The sequence below is a fragment of the Borostomias antarcticus genome, assembly GCF_949987555.1.
Source record: "Borostomias antarcticus genome assembly, chromosome: 10".
Lineage (NCBI taxonomy): Eukaryota > Metazoa > Chordata > Actinopteri > Stomiiformes > Stomiidae > Borostomias > Borostomias antarcticus.
In genome coordinates, this window is record NC_140243.1 from 1,668,997 (window position 1) to 1,690,568 (window position 21,572).

General features: G+C 45.9%; 1 protein-coding gene across 1 annotated transcript; it reads right to left on the reverse strand.

Annotated features, from left to right (window-relative positions):
- thop1 (thimet oligopeptidase 1) lies at window positions 1-21,548 on the reverse strand. The gene is made up of 14 exons (XM_084444750.1): window positions 21,449-21,548; window positions 20,576-20,782; window positions 16,286-16,434; window positions 13,114-13,221; window positions 12,868-12,970; window positions 12,078-12,238; window positions 10,844-10,979; window positions 10,225-10,367; window positions 9,218-9,441; window positions 6,878-7,079; window positions 5,919-6,105; window positions 4,454-4,582; window positions 3,581-3,717; window positions 1-667 (listed from the first exon to the last, which is right to left on the reverse strand). The coding sequence occupies exons 1-14, from the start codon at window positions 21,459-21,461 to the stop codon at window positions 506-508; spliced, it is 2,061 nt and encodes a 686-aa protein (XP_084300876.1). The 5' UTR covers window positions 21,462-21,548; the 3' UTR covers window positions 1-505.
- Window positions 21,549-21,572: the final 24 nt, after the last annotated feature.

Sequence of the window (21,572 nt, forward strand, 5' to 3'; positions counted from 1 at the left end):
AATCTGCATTTTCTTCAGATAATGATAATATACCTTTTCCAGATCAGATCTTTGCGTGAACATAAAGGCATATTGCATATTGAAATCAACCTTCATGATATTTTGACTGCACTTATTCTTATAACTGTGTGGCTGTATGAAACAAACGCACGGACATGCTGTAACAGGCTTTATCATGGCAAAGTTGTATTTCTTGCTCAATACAGCTTCAATTCACAACTGTTATCATGTCAAAATAATACAGAGTATTACATCTGGTTACAGATCTCAAAGAATAAGAAAAGCTTAGTTAGCTTAGCTAGATGAAGCAGAGCCAAACAGGGGCTTTGAGTCAATTCTGAGTTATTGTCAATGCATTTTGTTCAACCGTACTCATTTACAATCACAGATTGTAGTTTAACAAATCTTCAAACTCAAAAACACAGCACAAAAGGTTAAGGGTCATGTGGGGCAGCACAGGAGTAAACATGATTGGTTTGGGCTGTTCTCCCAGCTGGGTGATTGGTCAACAGGCACATGGAGTGCCCGCCTCCAGCTCCACCGTTAGTCCTTTGCTCAGGAGGAAGGCTTCCTGCTTCGGCTCCCGTCCGAGGAAGTTCTTGAGCATCTCTGCAGCGTCCTCTGAGCCACCGGGCTTCAGGATGCACTTCCTGTAATCCAGCCCCACCTACCAGAGAAAGACACACATCATTAACAAACAGTCTCACAGGCACAGCACACAGGGCAGGTTACCTGGATATTAACCTGTTCAAAGGAGAATCCCCATTGAAACATTGCTTAGTGTAAGATTAGGCCGTAGTTGTGGAACAGCCCATGGACTGTGAACCTTATGGCTGGATGAAATATCTTCCTTTAAAGATTGAATAATATTTGAGCAGAATAACATTGCTGCATTGCTAATAATAATACATCAAACTTGTATAGCGCTTTTCATAGTACTCAAAGTCGCTTTACATGGCACAATACAATACATAGCTTTATTAAATCAGAAATAGGGTTAGAGACAAAGAAAATTAGTTTAAAACAAACAGCAAAAGGGGGGGGGGGTTAGATGGGGAGAGCAAGTGTGAAAAGGTGAGTTTTGAGCGCAGTTTTAAAAGAAGAAAGGGTGGGGGAGGTTTTGATGTGGGAGGGGAGTGAGTTCCACAGGGTGGGGGCAGCGACTGAGAACGCCCGGTCACCCCAGGCCCGGTCACCCCAGGTCCGGTCACCCCAGGTCCGGCGCTTTGTCTTGGGAACTTGCAGCAGGTTGGCAGTAGCGAACCTGAGGGATCAGGGGACGAGGTGGAGGAGATCAGCCAGGTAGGGAGGGAGGGGCAGGTTGGACCTGAGGGATCAGCAGGGGACGAGGGGGTGGAGGAGATCAGCCAGGTAGGGAGGGAGGGGCAGGTTGGACCTGGGGGACGTGGGGGTGGAAGAGATCAGCCAGGTAGGGAGGGAGGGGCAGGTTGTTGAGGGCCTTGTAGGTTGGTGAGCAGAATTTGAAAGTCGATTCTGTGTTTGACCGGTAGCCAGTGAAGCTCACGGAGGACTGGTGTGATGTGCTCTCTGGCGCGGGTACGGGTGAGAAGGCGGAGGACTGGTGTGATGTGCTCTCTGGCGCGGGTACGGGTGAGAAGGCGGAGGACTGGTGTGATGTGCTCTCTGGCGCGGGTACGGGTGAGAAGGCGGAGGACTGGTGTGATGTGCTCTCTGGCGCGGGTACGGGTGAGAAGGCGGAGGACTGGTGTGATGTGCTCTCTGGCGCGGGTACGGGTGAGAAGGCGGAGGACTGGTGTGATGTGCTCTCTGGCGCGGGTACGGGTGAGAAGGTGGAGGACTGGTGTGATGTGCTCTCTGGCGCGGGTACGGGTGAGAAGGCGGAGGACGGGTGTGATGTGCTCTCTGGCGCGGGTACGGGTGAGAAGGCGGAGGACTGGTGTGATGTGCTCTCTGGCGCGGGTACGGGTGAGAAGGCGAGCAGAGTTTTGAACATACTGTAGTGTGTTGAGGTCTTTGGTGGTGGTACCGTAGTGAAGACCGTTGCAGTAGTCGAGCCTGGATGTGATAAATGCGTGGATGAGTGTCTCTGCAGCGGTTAAGGATAGGTTGGGGCGGAGACGGGCGATGTTTCAAAGGTGGTAAAAGGCTGTCTTGGTAATTTGGTTGACATGAGGGAGGAAGGAGAGAGTGTTGGTTGACATGAGGGAGGAAGGAGAGAGTGTTGGTTGACATGAGGGAGGAAGGAGAGAGTGTTGGTTGACATGGAGGAGGAAGGAGAGAGTGTTGGTTGACATGAGGGAGGAAGGAGAGAGTGTTGGTTGACATGGGGGAGGAAGGAGAGAGTGTTGGTTGACATGAGGGAGGAAGGAGAGAGTGTTGGTTGACATGGAGGAGGAAGGAGAGAGTGTTGGTTGACATGAGGGAGGAAGGAGAGAGTGTTGGTTGACATGGGGGAGGAAGGAGAGAGTGTTGGTTGACATGAGGGAGGAAGGAGAGAGTGTTGGTTGACATGGGGGAGGAAGGAGAGAGTGTTGGTTGACATGAGGGAGGAAGGAGAGAGTGTTTGTTGACATGGGGGAGGAAGGAGAGAGTGTTGGTTGACGTGGGGGAGGAAGGAGAGAGTGTTGGTTGACATGGGGGAGGAAGGAGAGAGTGTTGGTTGATATGGGGGAGGAAGGAGAGAGTGTTGGTTGATATGGGGGAGGAAGGAGAGAGTGTTGGTTGACATGGGGGAGGAAGGAGAGAGTGTTGGTTGACATGAGGGAGGAAGGAGAGAGTGTTGGTTGACATGGGGGAGGAAGGAGAGTGTGGTCCAGGATAAATCCAAGGTTACGTTCTTTGGTGGAGGGGGTGATGACGGAGGTTCTTTGGTGGAGGGGGTGATGACGGAGCCGTCAATGTTCATGGAAAAGTTCTGAGCGGAGTGGGTGAGGGAGTCGGGACCAATGATAAGTACTTCGGATTTGTTGGAGTTGAGTTTAAGAAGGTTAGTTTGCATCCAGGTCCTAATGTCAGTCAGGCAGTTGGAGAGGGTTGAAAGGGTGGTAGCGCTGATGGTTTTGGAAGGGAGGTAGAGCTGTGTGTCATCGGCGTAACAGTGAAACCAGAGACCGTGGTGACGGAGGATCTGACCAAGAGGGAGCATGTAGACGATGAAGAGGAGGGGACCAAGGATGAAGAGGAGGGGACCAAGCACAGAGCCCTGAGGGACACCGTGGATGAGGGGAGCTGTGGATGAGGGGAGCCGTGGATGAGGGGAGCCGTGGATGAGGGGAGCCGTGGATGAGGGGAGCCGTGGATGAGGGGAGCTGTGGTTGATGGAGATGAATTGATGTCTGTCAGAGAGGTAAGATCGGAGCCAGGTGAGGGCGGTGCCAGTGATGCCGAAGGGTGGATTGGAGGCGTGAGATGAGAATGGAGTGATTGATAGTGTCAAAGGCAGCACTGAGGTCGAGGAGGATGAGGATATTGAGGGAACCGGTGTCAGAGGATAGCAGAAGGTCATTGGTTGGCTAAGGGACTGCAAGCACCGGCATTTTAGGCCTAAACATCTTTAATGGTTAATGATGAATGAATCAGAGCAGATTGCGGTGCCAACCTTGGGATTCATGACCCCCTCCTGCTTGAAGCGTGCATAGAACATGTCCATGGAGAAGACCTCGCTCCATAGGTAGCCATAGTACTGCGCATCATAGCCACCAGCCAGGTGGCCGAACGTGGCGGGCATGTTGGTCCCTGCAGAGAGCAGTGGGGAGACATGGAGGGTTGATAACACTGAGGTCTGCTCTACTGAATCTACGGATCATTTATGTAAGATCTATGCATCAATTCATTAAAGAAAGATCTATAAAACTATGTATATGAATTATTAGAATAGCAGCGAACACTGCACAGGTTATGAGCACCATGTCTCACGGGTGAATTGGTGAAAGAAATACAGCGCATTCAGGAAGTATTCTGACTCTTTCACTTTCTCCACAATTTGTTACATTAGAGACTTATTTTAAAATCTGCAAAAATACAAATCAGTGCAGCCTGTTTCTATTTAATTTCCCTGCTGTAGCAAAAACCATCAGAACTGTGATCAACAAGATACATTAGGAACCTTAGGCTTGCTGAGCCATTACACCACTAGAGATAATGTGGTACCAATAACTGGTCATCCATGGACAATGAGTGTGTGTGTGTGTGTGTGTGTGTGTGTGTGTGTGCGTGCGTGCGTGTGTGTGTATGTGTGTGTGTGTGTGTGTGTGTGTGTGTGTGTGTGTGTGTGTGTGTGTGTGTGTGTGTGTGTGTGTGTGTGTGTGTGTGTGTGTGTGTGTGTGTGTGTGTGTGGTGTGTGTGTGGTGTGTGTGGTGTGTGTGTGGTGTGTGTGTGTGTGTGTGTGTGTGTGTGTGTGTGTGTGTGTGTGTGTGTCTGTGTGTGTGTGCGTGTGTGTGTGTGTGCGTGTGTGTGTGTGTTTCTTTCTGACCTGGAGAGGCGGGCACCCCCAGAATCTCCTGACACAGCCTGGCGTACTCCTGGGCTGGGTCCAGCCCACTCTTGGTGTGCAGGGCCTGGTCCACCTTGGCCAGCACGACCTGCCTCAGGTTGAACAGGCCTGGGAGGGACCGGGGGAACAGATTAACACCGTCCTCATTAACATGTCACCCCAGAACACTCTGTAATGATTGCAATTATTTTGCTTCATATTGTAATCGCAATTATTATGCGATTAACTGTGTTAACATTTTCATACAATAAGGTGATTTGGCGTGCTGCAATCCTGAGGGTCCAGAATCTATTCATAATTAGCCTCATCATGAAGGACCTGATGTAGGTTTGAGCATTATGAATTGCACAACCCAATATTTATATACGTTTTAGCATTTTTACAGAATTAGCATATGCTTGTATGGATAAAAGTATTTGTTTAGGCAATATAATATGATATATTTTCTTCTTTCTTGCAAATTCGACGACTTGTAGTGCAATTTAACTTTCATTCATTGGGCTGCATTTTTTTTCTCTAATTTTAGATCAGAAATTATTTCAAGCTGAACAAAACAATGAATGGATATCATAAAGATATACACAAAAGATAGTTTGTACTTTGGCAGTTGGGGTGGCTATGCAGTGACTGAGTAAAGGGCAGTTGGGGTGGCTATGCAGTGACTGAGTAAAGGGCAGTTGGGGTGGCTATGCAGTTGGGGTGGCTATGCAGTTGGGGTGGCTATGCAGTTGGGGTGGCTATGCAGTTGGGGTGGCTATGCAGTTGGGGTGGCTATGCAGTTGGGGTGGCTATGCAGTCACTGAGTAAAGGGAGATGAAATGCGCCAGAAGCGTTGCATTCGGAGTGTATACAAAGCACACACACACCTTGCCTTTTGTTGGTAGGTCAAACAGGGAGTCAACAAAACAATCACAGGGCTAAATACTGTAAACGCATGGTAGTCAGAATAAACAAATAGTAGCGTAGTTATATCAGGATAACCGATCAATGGGCCTCATTCACGAACAAAGTTAAACATTTCTTAGGAAGCATTTCTTCTTAAATTCCACATACACCGTTTCCAAGAGGATTCTGGCATTCATCAATGTTCTGACATGTAGGAACTATGGTAAATGGTAAATGGACTGCACTTATATAGCGCTTTTCGCATCATTCGGTCGGTGCCAAAAAAGCACCGCGGTTCGGTGCCCAGGCCTACTAGCTTGTTTAATCCTTATTTGATAGGATTCTCGTAGGGTAGTGCATCATATTCTTTCAATAAGAAATTCCATGTTTCCCGTGGGAATTGGGGGGGGGGGGGGGGATTTAGGGGCAAAAAAAAGAGAGATAAAATAATCTGACTAGGATTCTGAAACTCCCACTGGTGCCACCAACTGGATTTCTACTGGACAGAGAAATGTTTGCAAATTCGACCAAATTGGTTGCACTCTGGAGCCTTGCCTACCAGTGTTGGCTAGGCGGGACTTCATGAGTTTGTCCAGAAGGTCATCGGGGATGGGCTTGCCAGTCTTGTAGTGTTTGGACATGCGCTGCAGTGGCTCCTTCTCCCACACCCAGTTCTCCAGCATCTGGGAGGGCGCCTCCACAAAGTCACGCTCCACATGTGTTCCACTGAACATGGCATAGTCTGCCTGAGGGGAGGAGAACGGGCTGCTATTAGAGCACAATAGATTATTTCATTTCCAAATTGTGCTGCCTCCGAATCTTTAATCACTCACTGGGAAGTGCAGAGTTAGCCTATCTGAGTACAAACACATTAATACACTTGAACAAGACGACATTGTGGTATTGTGCTGACTGTCTCTGAACATATACAACATATACAATAAATTAACCATTTAAATCATCAGCACGCCTGCGATTAAACCAGGAGAGTGAAAATAATTATTCCAACCACATTAGAATTGTGCCTCTCTCTCTCCCTCCTATCTTCTAACCAGGTCCAGTGGATGCCCCACTGTCACCAGCAGACTTCCCGGAGTCCGATAGATACCCCCGTGTCTGCTGTGGATGTCGTAGCATGTCCGTAGAATGTCCTCTCTCCTATCATGCTTTTTTAGCCTCTCTTACTCTGAAATGTAATTTAATGTAATGTATTGCTTTATAAATGTTCTTAGCCGGTAGACAAACATACTCCTGGAGCTTGCTCGATCGCCTTGTTGAGAGGGGTCAGGGAAGAATTTTTACAGCTCACTTATCTGGCCCCCGGGTGATTACTGTTTTTTTGCTTCCCTCTGGAATATGTAGAGAGTGGGTCGTATGCCCACCTCCCTTGTTCTCTGTAAAGCGCATTGTGTTGCCTCTGGGTATGAAATGCGCTATACAAATAAAGCTTTGATTGATTGATTGATTGATTGATTGATTGATTGATAGAAAACGTGGTCTTGGGAGGAATCTCCTAACCTGAGCGCAGAGTTGGTGCATGACGTGGCCGAACTCGTGGAAGTAGGTCTCCACCTCGTCATGCTGCAGCAGGGAGGTAGCGTCAGCCGTGGGCTTGCTGAAGTTGGCCACCATGGCGGCCACAGACATCTGGCGGGTGCCGTCGCGCAGCAGGCAGCCAGGCTGCAGGCCGAAGCAGGCGGCATGGCCGTACTTACCCTCTCTGTAGCGGGGAGGAGTCAGAGAGGGTTAGGAGGGTGTTTCCCTTTAAACTCCCAACATGGAGGATAATGGAACATCTCAGACTGAAAAATCGGCGTGTTTACTATTAGCATGACGGCAATAAACAACAATCATGTTCAGCCGGGAAAGCTGGAAGTGCTGTTTAGACCCAGACTGATTGAAGTGTAAATCCTTCAAATCAGATTAGTTGGAGTGACTGGCTCTGGCTCTGCCCCTCCCCCCCACCCCCCTTATGTCAGCTACCCAAGTCCACCCCTCGTGCACAGACTACCCTGCAAAAAATCCACCTGCAGCCCGGCCCTACCAGCCCATCCCAGCCCATCCCAGCCCAGCCCAGCCCAGCCCAGCCCAGCCCAGCCCAGCCCAGCCCAGCCCAGCCCTACCAGCCCAGCCCAGCCCAGCCCAGCCCAGCCCAGCCCAGCCCTACCAGCCCAGCCCTACCAGCCCAGCCCAGCCCTACCAGCCCAGCCCTACCAGCCCAGCCCAGCCCTACCAGCCCTACCAGCCCAGCCCTACCAGCCCAGCCCTACCAGCCCAGCCCAGCCCTACCAGCCCAGCCCTACCAGCCCAGCCCAGCCCTACCAGCCCAGCCCTACCAGCCCAGCCCTACCAGCCCAGCCCTACCAGCCCAGCCCTACCAGCCCTACCAGCCCAGCCCTACCAGCCCAGCCCTACCAGCCCAGCCCAGCCCTACCAGCCCAGCCCTACCAGCCCAGCCCAGCCCAGCCCAGCCCTACCAGCCCAGCCCTACCAGCCCAGCCCAGCCCAGCCCAGCCCTACCAGCCCAGCCCTACCAGCCCAGCCCAGCCCAGCCCAGCCCTACCAGCCCAGCCCTACCAGCCCAGCCCAGCCCAGCCCAGCCCTACCAGCCCAGCCCTACCAGCCCAGCCCAGCCCTACCAGCCCAGCCCTACCAGCCCAGCCCAGCCCTACCAGCCCAGCCCTACCAGCCCAGCCCTACCAGCCCAGCCCAGCCCAGCCCAGCCCAGCCCAGCCCAGCCCAGCCCAGCCCAGCCCAGCCCGGCCCAGCCCAGCCCAGCCCTACCAGCCCTACCAGCCCTACCAGCCCTACCAGCCCTACCAGCCCTACCAGCCCTACCAGCCCAGCCCAGCCCAGCCCAGCCCAGCCCAGCCCAGCCCAGCCCTACCAGCCCAGCCCTACCAGCCCAGCCCAGCCCAGCCCGGCCCAGCCCAGCCCGGCCCGGCCCGGCCCAGCTCTGGATGAATGTGTCCCATCTGTTCCCATGCACGCACCACTAACCCCAAAGAAAACTGCTACAACAAACAACATTGTCACATAATGAAAAATGGATTTGTATAAACTACATATTTTTGCACAATTTTGTCTGTTTGTTATTGATTTCATAGATACTAATAAAACCTTTATTTATAAGTTAAGTTTATGTAAATTGTGTAGGGAAATGCCTACAGTATGTGATCATTCCTATATGTAAACCAAAATGCCAATTGAGCCTAAATATCACTTTACCACCTCCAGACACTCCTATGAACAATTCAAAATTCCCTTCAAGAGTTTACATAATACATTATTGGTTAGTGATTTTCTAGGAGGGAAGGAATGCAACTCCAACAGGGCTGAAGTCCCAAATCCCATGGGCCTGTTTGAATACCCTCAGAATGAATAATTCTCTGCAATGTTAAAGAGAATTCACCGACTGAGTTGTGTTCAAAGTAGGGCTGCACGACTATGACAAAAGATAATAAATGCGATTTGCTTCAAAATGTTAATTGCGATTAATAATTGCGATTAATATTTAATATATAATATTAATATATAATAACCAAAATGCTCCCAAATCACGGACGTTGATCCCTTTCTTGCTACTAACTCACTGACCTCGTTTTCGCTAATTTTTTCACTACTCACTGCTGCGGTTACTGAATTGTTCTCTCAGCGAGAACGCATGTGATTGGTCAGACAGCATAAGTGCCTGTGATTCGTCCGTGTAGTCCTAGCAAACTCAATTCAAAGCAAAATTATTAATCACATTAACTGCGACCTTTTGCGATTACTTAATCGCGGAGGTCATAATCGCGATTTCGATTAATTCACGATTAATTGTGCAACCCTAGTTCAAAGGATAGGATGGACTCTCACCTTGGGAAGAGGTCCAGGTAGAACTGACCCACTACCTGACCCGACGTGCCGTCCTTGACGCAGTACAGTGTGACGTCCGGGTGCCACACGGGAGCGCCTTCCACAAGCTCGAAGGTGAGGCTCAGGAGCTCCTGGTAGATGCCCAGGAGGCCCTTGGTCACCACCTCCATGGGGAAGTACTCCTTCAGCTGGTTCTGGTCCACTGCATACTGGGTCTCCTCCACCTGGGGGGGGGGCAGGCAGGACCTTATAGGTAAAGGGTTGAACATGGCCCACCTACTGCACTCATTTGCTCCTGCACACCTCATTTTCTCCTTCAGCTTATTCTATATTTTGTGGTCCCAGCAAGGAAATTACATGACTATGACTTTGAAAACCTAAAGGTGCGGGGCCGCCCTGGTAGCTCACCGGGTAAGGCGCGCCCCATATGAAGACTAGTCTTTCGCGCGGCGGACCCGGGTTCGATTCCCGGCTCGGGTCGTGCCGCATGTCCTCCCCTCACTCTCCCCCACGTTTCCTGTCTCTCTCTCAAACTGTCCTGTCCATTAAAGCTGAAAAGCCCTAAAAATATCTTTAAAAAAAAAAAGAAAACCTAAAGGTGCAAGCCTGACACTTGATTGGGGGAGTGCCTCTCTGTATGGTTGGTAACTGTTGAACTACTAACAGATGGTGAAAATCACGCTTCTTGTTCTGGGATGGATTATTCACTTTCGGCTGCACCTCTTCTGACAACTGGTTTAGCAACGTCCTCATTTTATAATTAACAATTAACAAAATATCATTCTCTAACCGTAACCCTAATTCTTGACCTAGACAATTTGTCTTGTCAAGAGAATTGCTTGTTGTGTATATATAGGGGCACACACAATACATAAATTAGATAAATAATCAAACAATGAAAAAGGACTTCATTGACCAACAATGTACACAGGTCAAATACTTGATACTATAATAAATGCTTGTTTTGTAATCAGTTGTCCATTTAGGGACTAGTCTGCCTCGTCCACCTGGGTCATGAAGTAGCGCGTGTCCCAGGCGTGCAGCTCTCCTGTGAAGGGCAGGCTTCTCTTCTTACACTCCTCCTCCTTCAGCTTGAGAACCACCGCCCTCTCCTCCTCTCCCAGGGGCTTCAGCTTACGAGCTAAGTCCTCTGAAAAGCACCAGCTGATACTTTATTGTTCCGTCAAACAGGAATTGATTTTGTACAGACAGCATTATGCCACTTTCATTAAAGAGATCATATATTCCTGCATTGTTGTGCCTCACTATCCATACCTTTAGTGAAACTTGATTATAAAAAATAGAGTTGCAAGTAGCTATGGTCGCAGACAAACAAAAAGCAAGGTTCACACATGTCAAGAGTGTGTTTGGATAAAGATCAGCATGTGTCATGCAGGGTCATCGATATCAGGTCTGTAATGGATATCTGTTTAGGAGCATCATGTGAACTCCAAATCCATTCCCCCGGTATTTGTGAAACATAAGACCGTTTACAGCTAACTTCGGTGTAGTATGATGCATGTAGCTTCTGACCACTGGGCTTCCATCGAGCATAAGAGCAACTGTGAAATCTTTAATACACAAAGGTTTATTCTGTCATCATGTCATCTCAGATGAAAAACCCACCTAGGAAAGAGGCCACCTTCTTGCCAGACTTGGCCATGTTCATCTCCAGGACAAAGTCAGCGTGGCTGCTGAAGCCCAGCAGGGCGCTCTTCTGGGCTCTGATCTCCACCAGCTCCTTCAGGATGGCAGCGTTCTCCTACAAGAGGAGTACAAGATGGTTCCCAGGGTTGGCATCCATTCATTTGGGGAATCTTTAGGGCCTGTTCAGACTGCAGATTGTGTGCAAACTTCTATTAAACAGGATAAAAAAGTGAGGCAAGCTGTACTGGTTCTTGCCACAATATTTTGAAGAATAATTTACTGTATTTCTGATTGACATGCTATAAGTGTAAATATGTCACATAGGCCGAGGAGGGCGTTTTGAACCCCAGAACGCGTTGCTCCATAGGTAACAAAAAGCACTCTTTCTGTACCAAAATCAGCAAATTGAATGGGCCCTCCAGAGATTTTTTACACTCCATGAATGCTCGTTTTTGACAACCTGGACCTTATTTACAGCATATTATAAGACGTTTCACTCACCGAGATCACTTTGGTGTAATTCGGAGGCCTGTAGAAGGAATTTAAAATCCAGCGCGAGCCAAGTATATCCATGTAATGGCGGCGGACGGGGCACTGAGAATGCAGCTTCTAAAAAATCTATTTTCTGCCGCGAAACAGTTGTTTTCATCAATCTGTCTTCATGAATCGCTAGTTGTGCTTACATAGAGCGTAGGCCTGTTGTGGTTTTTCACATGACTCTGTAATATGATCTTTAGAAACGAAATAGCTTCCTGGTTGTCAAAAACGAGCATTGTCCTTTAAGACAGTATTTTGGGATTGCTCAACAACAATGGCTGTCCTGCTGTCTGGCAGGAAAATGTGTACTTTCAGAATCTTATCCTCAGAACATGAGCAGTACATTTTTTACAACAACTTTTGTTTTGAATAATTAAATAAAAGCTTTCCAAACCCAAAACATCACATTGTCCCTTAATTGGGCACTAACAGCAATAACATAATTTAACAGCATTAGAAGAATGGTAAATTATCACAATCCAGTTTGTTGGCGCTCTTAGTCCAACTGTAATCTGTAACCCTTGAAACTTTCAAATAGCCAAGTAAACCTCTGTGCGTGTCTAACAGTCTTCGATGTACAAAGCTGTCGGGGAGCTCGGCTGTAGTCTAAGGATTAGTTGAGGAGTGCCTCATAACCCCTCACCTCTTAGTTGAGGAGTGCCTCATAACCCCTCACCTCTTTGCATCGGGAGTTGAAGGCCTCCTCCAGCCTTTTCCGGGTCTCTGGGATGAAGCACTTCTTCATGGTGGGGAAGTAGTGGGGGTACTTCAGAGTGATCTTGAGCTTGTCCTCTCCGTCCTTCTCCAAGGAGCTGAGGAAATCCTCCGGGAGACCACCTGGAATATGGGTGAGTTTAAGACAAACCTCCGTGATACATTAGGTCAGGTTTTCCCCTGCCTATATAATTCAGCTGCACCACCTAATCGCCCATGTGATTTTTATATCCAAAATAAATAAAAAAACATTATATACAGTGCATTCGGAAAGTATTCAGACCACCTCACTTTCCACATTTTGTAATATTACAGCCTTATTCTAAAATTGATTCAGAAGAAAAATCCCTCAAACACTGTTGAATGTTTCAGGTCTGCTGCCATCATGCATAACGCCACTCCTGAAACACCAAACTGACCAATGAGATTGTGTGGTGAAGCTGTAAAGCATTAAAGTCAAGTCAAAAAGTCAAAATTAAGCTACAAATGGCAAATTCCCAAATAATAAAAATAATAATTTCAAATTTATTTTCTGTGTCCTGAATATAGCATGTACCCCTTGATGTTCATAGACATGGAGGTTTCCACTAATTGATACACTGCTTTAAAGGTAACGAAGCAAACAAGTTATCATGAAATTTGGGTGAGTTATCCAATAAACATCCCAACAAGGGGCAGCTAGGTCTCTACACTCTCTGAGCTCTTCCCTGGTGAAGGTCAAGCTAGTGGTGGTCCTCGTTCAGGTTACTCACCAAGCTCTTCCCTGGTGAAGGTCAAGCTAGTGGTGTCCTCATTCAGGTTCTTGTTGAAGTCAATGCACAGGTTGCTCAGTTTCTTCTTGATCTTCTTGATCTCCTGTTACAGAGAAGTCAGATAGTGGGTTGAAAAAAAAACATGGAACAAGATTTTAAATGGTGAGTAAATTATATATGTGGGGTTCATACACTATTTGGATTTTCAAGTGACCTCATGTCATAAATAATAGTGTTACTGCTTACATCCTGTGTCTCTTTGGGCAGATGGAGACCATTCCTCTTTCCCAGTTTGATGAGTCTCTCCATGTATCTATTGGATTCTGGGGTGAGGGAGTCCGAATCAACTTTCTCCTGCAAGAGGAAAAAGAACACTTAGCTTATGAAAGGTTTTGTTTTTTTGTGTTCAAAATATGGCAATATGTGGAAAAAAACAGAGGGAGGGGGGGGAGGGGTATTCTCAAAAATATTCAACTAGAAAACCGCGTAGCAGCACAATGCAAGTTGCAGTTAAAGGTATAATATGCAATATGTGGATTAAAATAAACCTTTTTTCAAAAATAATACATCCATAGGGCTTTGCGAAGGCTGCAGAGTAAAAGTATTGCTTTTCCATAAAAAAATATATTTTGTTTGAAATTATTACATTATGAAATTTTGACGGCCCAACAATGACACTCTGTTGATATCATACCAGCCAATAGTATTACAGCGTTGGTACTGCGCGCTGGGTTGCCAGGTACTAATCTAGCTTCACCACTGTGAAATTAGCAGAAGACAGCTAACGTTATACTTCCATGAATTAGTAGCATTATAGATGTTGGTTAGCATCAAGTGTGTGTGCGACTATAAAACGGCAGCTTTTCCGTCCACTTCCGCTCACTCTTTTCAGCTAAACGTTTGGTAAAATGGCTGAGTTTCATCGTCCTGCTTCTCCGCCTGAGCCCCGGCGAACCGTGCGATACGAATCTCAAAAGCTCAGTGACCGAAGAAGGAGCAAAAGTCTGATAAATATCGGGCCAGCCTTTTCTCGTTGGACGGAGTTTATGGAGTTTCATGGGATAGTCGCATGGTGACATGGCTACTTTTCAACTAGACCGGTAAACTAGCTATCGTTATCTTTCTTGGAATCTGCATAGCCAGACATAACGTTATCTCCACACTACAGCATCTAACATAACTCTGCACAATGAAATACTTGATTGTGATTACTGATTAGTGTAACGTTATGTTCCTCTCGGAGTGAAGATCTTATCACAGTATGACTGAAACAGTGCATTCTCTGGCATTTTGGCAACCAATACGTTGTGTTGTTGCAGTTCTTATCTTTAGACACTAGATGGGGGAAATAATCCACATTACATATTATACCTTTAACATTCAGTTGACCTTTGAATACCAAAATCTAATCCAATTCATCTAATTAAGTCCAACTGGACATTTTGGCAAATATGTACAAATTCTGTCAAGCTGTTCTTGAGATAATGTTCAGCAGGCCAAAATCACCTTTTGAGAGGTCAGTGACCCTTGACCTTTGATCCCCACAATGTAATCAGTTAATCCTCGAGTCCAACTGGACATTTTACCCAAATATGAACAAATTCCGTTAAGCCTTTCTTGAGATAGTGTGTTCATCAGGTCAAAAACACATTTGAGGTCAGTGACCTTGAACTTTGACCTTTTACCACCAAAATGTGACTGCGACCAGAGGTTTGAAGTTTCAAGTGTTTTTATTGTAACATAGGTTATATAGGTTACATGATGCAAACATAAGTTGTAAAGGTACGAACAATAGCAACAATATGCATAGCGAACAGGTACATTGGGATTCTTGTCTTCGCTTGTCCTCAGTATCAGTGCTGATCAGTTCCTCATTCCAGTCCTAGCTACGCAGTTACACATTTAACTGCAATTTACTGGCAAACTAGCGTTCTATCAGTATCATGTTCATCTACTTATCCCATCTTATCATGGATGGCTGTGACTGTGTCCATGATACAGGCAGTGCAATTACATAACATCAGAAGTATACAGTAGTATACAGTAGTGCAGAGTCAGTTGTCTATTTCATAGACAAGGTGTTCAAATGCTCAAGTGTTCTCAGGTGTTGGTTCAAGTGTACAGTAGTGCAGTCAGTCGTCTATTGTATAGACAAGGTGCAAGGTGTCAAGTGTTCACTTGTTGGTCCAGGGGGTGGCATGTGTGCCATTATGTATAGTACAACCAGAGTACTATACACGGACAGTCTTCTTCTTCTGTGCTGCTGGTTGGCAGGGGGCAAGTGATGTCTTGAGCCTCATCATAACAGAATTCTCTTATCTTCTCAGACAGATACTGCTGTCTGGCCATGTCCAGTCCGGGTGGGGCTTGTACCTGAAGACCATCTTTGGGGGGCTGGACATCAGCTGAAACCTGACTGGTGTTGCATCACGGTGTTCTCTGGCCTCAACCACACCTGGCATCCCAGCATCAAAGCAGCAATAGAACAGAAGGGACATTAAAATATTGCCCACAAATAAAATACAACCATACCATGTCCATAAAATAGAATAGCTAATACATGACAATGATAATTACCTGAAGTGCTGGTCACTCTTAATGTTTGGGAGCTTTTTAAAATAGCTACTCAGATGCTGGTGCCAGTTGTAGCTTTCAACAAGCACTGTGCCATCCTCCAGTCCAACAAGCTTTGGGGTGTTGACTCTCTTCCCAGGAGCGCTGTCTCTCACCACCCCAGCGATGTCAGTCAAAGTGTCTTCCTGCTTGCTCAGGCCAAAGCACCAGTCGGGGGCAAACTTGGTGTGGCTTTGTTAGCACATGTATGCAGACCACTTGCAATGCTTTTTGAGTACAAACATTTTCTTCAGGCAGCAATGGTGAGCGTAAATGTGTAGATCTTTCTACACATTCACATCCCTACTGGTCCACCTCTCCAGTGATAACTGTCATGTAACCTAGGGGTAGCCACAACTCACGATTTTTGGACACTTTACTTTTCAAACTTGTTTATGTTAAGCTTTCTCTTTTCATTTGAGTTTTCTTCTTTTTCAGGACAATTTGTACATTGTGAGCTTTGGGGAAAAGTGAGCTTTGGGGAAAATATACTTTTGTATGTGTTATGTTCCAATCTCCTCTACCCCATTCATTGTACTGTAGGTCTATATGTTCAATGTTTTAGAAATTAATTATAAATAAATTGGTGTGCTGTAAAACTTTGTATCTCATGCAAGTGTGCACCAACCAGTTTGGGAACAACTGGTATAGGGTGTAGGATGTAGGGTGTAGGGTGTAGGGTGTAGGATGTAGGGTGTAGGGTGTAGGATGTAGGATGTAGGATGTAGGGTGTAGGATGTAGGGTGTAGGGTGTAGGATGTAGGGTGAGTGTGTGTGTACAGTATGTCGTGGGCAGGACTCTCACCTCTAGGGCCACAATTCTCTTGTAGACATCCTCTCTCATGCTCATCTCCACGTCAAACTCAGACAGCTTCTTGTCGGCCTCGGTGCTGGCTGTGCGCACCTCCTTGCAGGAGGATACATGTTGGGGGAAGTCCAGCATATTCCTCTGAACTAAAAGTAGACATAACATACGTCAGTTTCTTCACTAAGCTGCAATGGACTTGGGAGTATTGTTAAAACTTTCACTAAACAAATGCGATGCGCAAAGATGGCCGACAGACTTGTGTAGAACTGACTAGTATTACTATGGGAGGCTTTGCCTTTTAAATTGAAAGGACAAAGAAGTCAATATTGCCGTTGTAAAACTCACTAGGTCTGTGTCAGTGTTCCGGCATGGCGGGAACCACAGACCATGCCGAGGACAAGTTTGACGCAGTTATTGTATCCCTCACAAACAGTCATCATCATCATCATCTTCACCTCCGCCCCAGCGACAGCGCAGGGGGAGAGGTAATGTTTTTGGTGGCATGTGTTGGTTTTAGGGATCTACAATAAATATCGGAAAGATAATTATCGGGCCGATATCAGAAATTATGACGTCATACAGATAAATCTGATAACGTTAAGAATAGCTCCGATAAAAAATAATAATAATATATATATATACTTTTTTTTTAAGCTCCGATAATAAAGCGGGATTGTGTAGCTTGCCAGTACTGTATTGTATGATTAGGAAGAGGTCCGTTTGATTTATATGTTAGCTCCGCCCGGTTTGTCTGTACTATGATGTGGATGGATTGGGAAGAGGGAAGTTTTTTTCTTTTGAGACAAATCAAGCGTTTCCATTCTCCTGCCTATGCCGTAAACGGCCTTTCGTAAACTTCCCCTGCAGAGAAGCTCGGTGTAAATAAACACTTTAATAAGGCTAATGTTTACGTTTGCTATTCATTTGAAAAAGAGAGTTTTGTTTCCATTACTTTATGGAGCACAACAACGTAGCATCTGCACTGAATTGTTTATCTGCTAAGTAGTAATTCACTAGTTCATTCACTGTTCAGGGAAATACAGAGGACTCGGACCAGTTTATTTGAAAAAATAATAATATTATAATAATAATAAAATGTGCAGAGATAGAACTGTTCTTGGTTTTTGTTTTGTTAATAGTAGTGATGATATTTGGTTAGGACAAAGCTACTGTTTGTTAAATCCACCTTTGTTTACCAGTCTTTCTTACCGCCATGTGTGCAAAAACTACAGGTGAATCAAATTTTTAATATATTTATATTTATTCATTTTATCTGTTATCGGTATCGGTCTTGAGAAGCATGAAGTTATCGGTATCTGTATCAGCTTGAAAACAATAATATTGTGCATCTTTAGTTGGTTTGTTGGTTGTTTATTTTATTTTATTTATTTTGTTTAACTACCAGACCGACTACCGGTGTTCATGAAACTCGGAGGTGCGTAGCATCGGAGGTGCGTAGCATGGGCCAACTACCAACACATTCCATTTTGAGGATCCGAATCACAGGGCTGATCTACGAATTAAAACAAAAGTTAAAGCGAAGCCAGCTCGCTGTGTGTGGGCTAGGGATGAGATGGTAAAACCGTGAACCGTGGTGTAAAATGTCCACGGTATTAGAACCGTGACCTGTGTTTACGGTATTACACAATAATGTGCTGCTGAAACTTCACATTTCAAGTTGCTTGCAACAGTTAATTTTGTAATTTAATATAAGCTTGCCATTAATAAACTGATCTTAGATTACAATAGTGTGTATTTTCCATCACGTGTTGCACTGTAGTTCCTTCAAAGTAAAATACTTTTTATGTGTGTTGGGGAGATGAATGCCGTATACCGTGAAATACCGTAAAACGTACCTTATAACTAGATACCGTACCGCACTGTAATGCAAAAACCATAGCGTCTCATCCCTAGTGTGGGCGCTAGAGACACGTGGTTTGGACTGGGGGATGTGTCTCATCCCTAGTGTGGGCGCTAGAGACACGTGGTTTGGACTGGGGGATGTGTCTCATCCCTAGTGTGGGCGCTAGAGACACGTGGTTTGGACTGGGGGATGTGTCTCATCCCTAGTGTGGGCGCTAGAGACACGTGGTTTGGACTGGGGGATGTGGGCGCTAGAGACACGTGGTTTGGACTGGGGGATGTGGGGGGAGAGCTCGGAGTGCACCGAGTCATGCCCCGCTGGCTGCGACCCCAGAACACTGCCGTCCTGACCTAACACATGCAGCAATACCAAACATGCCCCCCCCCCTCCAACTCCATGTTCTCCCTACATCAGGGTCACACACTCTTACCCCCGGGTAAACAAGATGCAAGCAGAGGGTTGACAAACACAGGAGAGTACAGAAACATGATACAATATATTCCTTAGAATTATGTTACAACAACAACAACAACAACAAAACCTACAGCATAGGCCTTCCTATTTAGGAAGAGGATGTGCAAACATGGTATTATTTATTTCTCATTTCACCATTTGAGATTTTACTCTTTTTTTTTTTGTTTTACTTCCATACACGCTTTTGACAGCATTGACAGGGCTCCAGCATGCTCGTGTCAATATTGGGAATTGAACATATTTTACACCATTAGAAAGCCAAAGAAATGTCTTTCAAATGTTGAAATAGCCTATATAATGAGCGGGTTGATTTTGGTATCCTTCTTGATTTTGGTGTGCTGGGACTACTGCCTCTTGTGGTGCCAACAGAGAAATGCACGCCAACATTGTCGGGAGTAAGGGAGGGAGTGATAACCCGACAAACGCTATGCTAGTTGCGCGGCTGGCCAGCCACGCACAAAAATGAACAATTCCTAAGCTGCACCCGCCGCCCAATGTGGCTAAAAACGTTAACAAATACATGTACATGGTGCAGACAGACCGGACAGACAGAAGTTGTGATCCCTATGTCTCGACAGCCCCTCCCAGGCCCTCTTGGGGGCAAGACAAAAAATGAATGGGTTCTAAGTTGGATCATGATACACACTTCCAAAGTTTCATGAAAATCGGTCTGGTAGTTTTTCCTTAATCCTGCTAAAGAACCAAGGAACGAACCACGGAACGAACACATGCCACCAAAAACATAAAATCTCGCTCTGCACTTGGGACGGAGGTAATTATCAGCCATCAAATGCTTTAGTGCAAGACTGCTCTATTTGTTTTATTAGACATTCTTCTGATGTTTTGCTCCAAAGGTACATATCCACTAAAGCAGTGTTCCTTATGGTGAGCACTCCTTATCCAGAACATTCCCAGGATGCACTGCACAGCCCAGTGAAAATGAATGGGTATAGCAACCCAACCCAATGCACCACTGTAAATAGCGTTACTGCTAATGAGATTATGGTCTTTTCTAAACCCTCGTACATAAAGTTGAATGTGATTATATGAGCAGACATACAGTATACAAGGCAAATTCTAAGTCAAATAAACCAACACAAAATGAATAAGCATTTCCTATCATCCACACAAACAAAAATCTAAATGTGTTCCCCTCTTTTTATGTTATATTATCTAATCCCGAGTGCAAACTCAATGCTGCTCTTAAATGCAGCTTGCTTGGTAACATTAGCTAACACCAACTCATATTCATCATCACAACTGGTTAAACAAAGATTAAAGATGGCAAGCTAGATGTTTGAGGAATTTATCAACCATATGACATTATTTGCGACACTATGTACAACTGCATGAACACTGACTGATAAAATTCACTTTTGCCAACAGCCTATACTTTTACAGATTGTAGAGCTACAAGGAATGCCATTGTGCACAATTTGGAATTAATACCTTGCTCTTTGTCCACAAAAGGGACAAAACTATGTGAGAGTTACTCTGGATTCAAAACAAAGACAAAATGACTACTGTAGGCTAGTTCAGCTAGTCTTTATGTAAAAAGTGCTGATTTGTCTATACAATTGCATACCTCTTTCCTGCCAACGCAGACTTTTCCACCCATTGTTTACAATAGCTCTGGAGTTATGTTAGGAGTTGTTGCTCTAGCTAAATGAGAGAGGTGAGCTGACTGTATAACGTCCCAATGATTGTTGTGAAATGTGTAGGCCAATAGCAAAGCGGGGAGCTGGACTTTATTGTATGTTTATGCATTGGATAAGTGTTAAGAAGCACTTAAAGTCACGCACTTCAAAACCCTGCCAATCATGTCCCTCAAAACCTTGAAATGGCTGGATTGCTAAGAGGATTGGAAAGCATTCTGCCACTACACCAGTAGTCAATAAGGAAAGGGAGTAGACAGGAGGATGCTGAAGAGGACGCAACGCTACACTCACCTGTATACTCCACCTCTACATCCGCTAGGGCTTTCAGTGTGTTCTCAAAGGTGACACCCGTCAGTTCCAGAGCCCCAACAGAATCATACACCATTTTGGTCTTGGCAATAAGCTCATCAGAGAGCTGGTGGATCTGATCTGGGGTCAGGTCCCAGCGCAGGCGGTTCTTTGCACATTCTCCTGCGAGACTGCCAAACACCACCTCTCCTGTTGGATTTAAGGAAGAGTGGTCAATGATGTGGTTTGCTTAATAGAGGCACATTGTTCTCCCTGAAGCTAAACACAACCCATGACACACACACACACATCTAACCGTGTGACACGTCTTTCTGAAACAGCAACATTAACCAGGACGTGTACAACTATTCAGTTCCACGTGTAACAAATACCCCCAAAGGCCCTGGTATCAATGTTGCCTTTGGGTGACTAATCACTCACACAACTAAGCTCTAAGCCTATAAGGAAGCTGCGCTGCGGGAGATTGAGCTAGTTTGCTCACTTAGCAGGTGACTGAGCGTGAATGTAAACATATTATAATGTTATATTATAATGAAAACAAATAAGTATTTGCTCTAGATCAGCTAGCCACTAGCTAGCAAGTCACTCACATTATCAAGAAACTATCGAATACAAATCTCTAAGTTAACCTTCTCAGAGTCTAGCAAGCTGTTAGCTGACAAATCAATGACACTGCAAATTGAGATGGTTATCTAGAGGTCTGGCTGCTAGCCTGCTGTCTCCCGTGAGCCATGCTAGCTTCTGCTAGCTCAGGAGGCTAGCTAGCTAACGAGAACACGTGCACCTTACTGAACAAGCTTAGTGCATTTTCTAATGGATAATAACCATGATTATATCCCACTAGTCAACGCTCACCTGTCGGTGCCATGTTTCTGGTTCAGGAAGACGTGTCAGATGTGTGGGATTGTAAGGAATGAGACCAACGGCGCAGGCGCAGTGTGGAGCTTCAGCGCGGCGGCGCAGTACAATGACGTAGGAG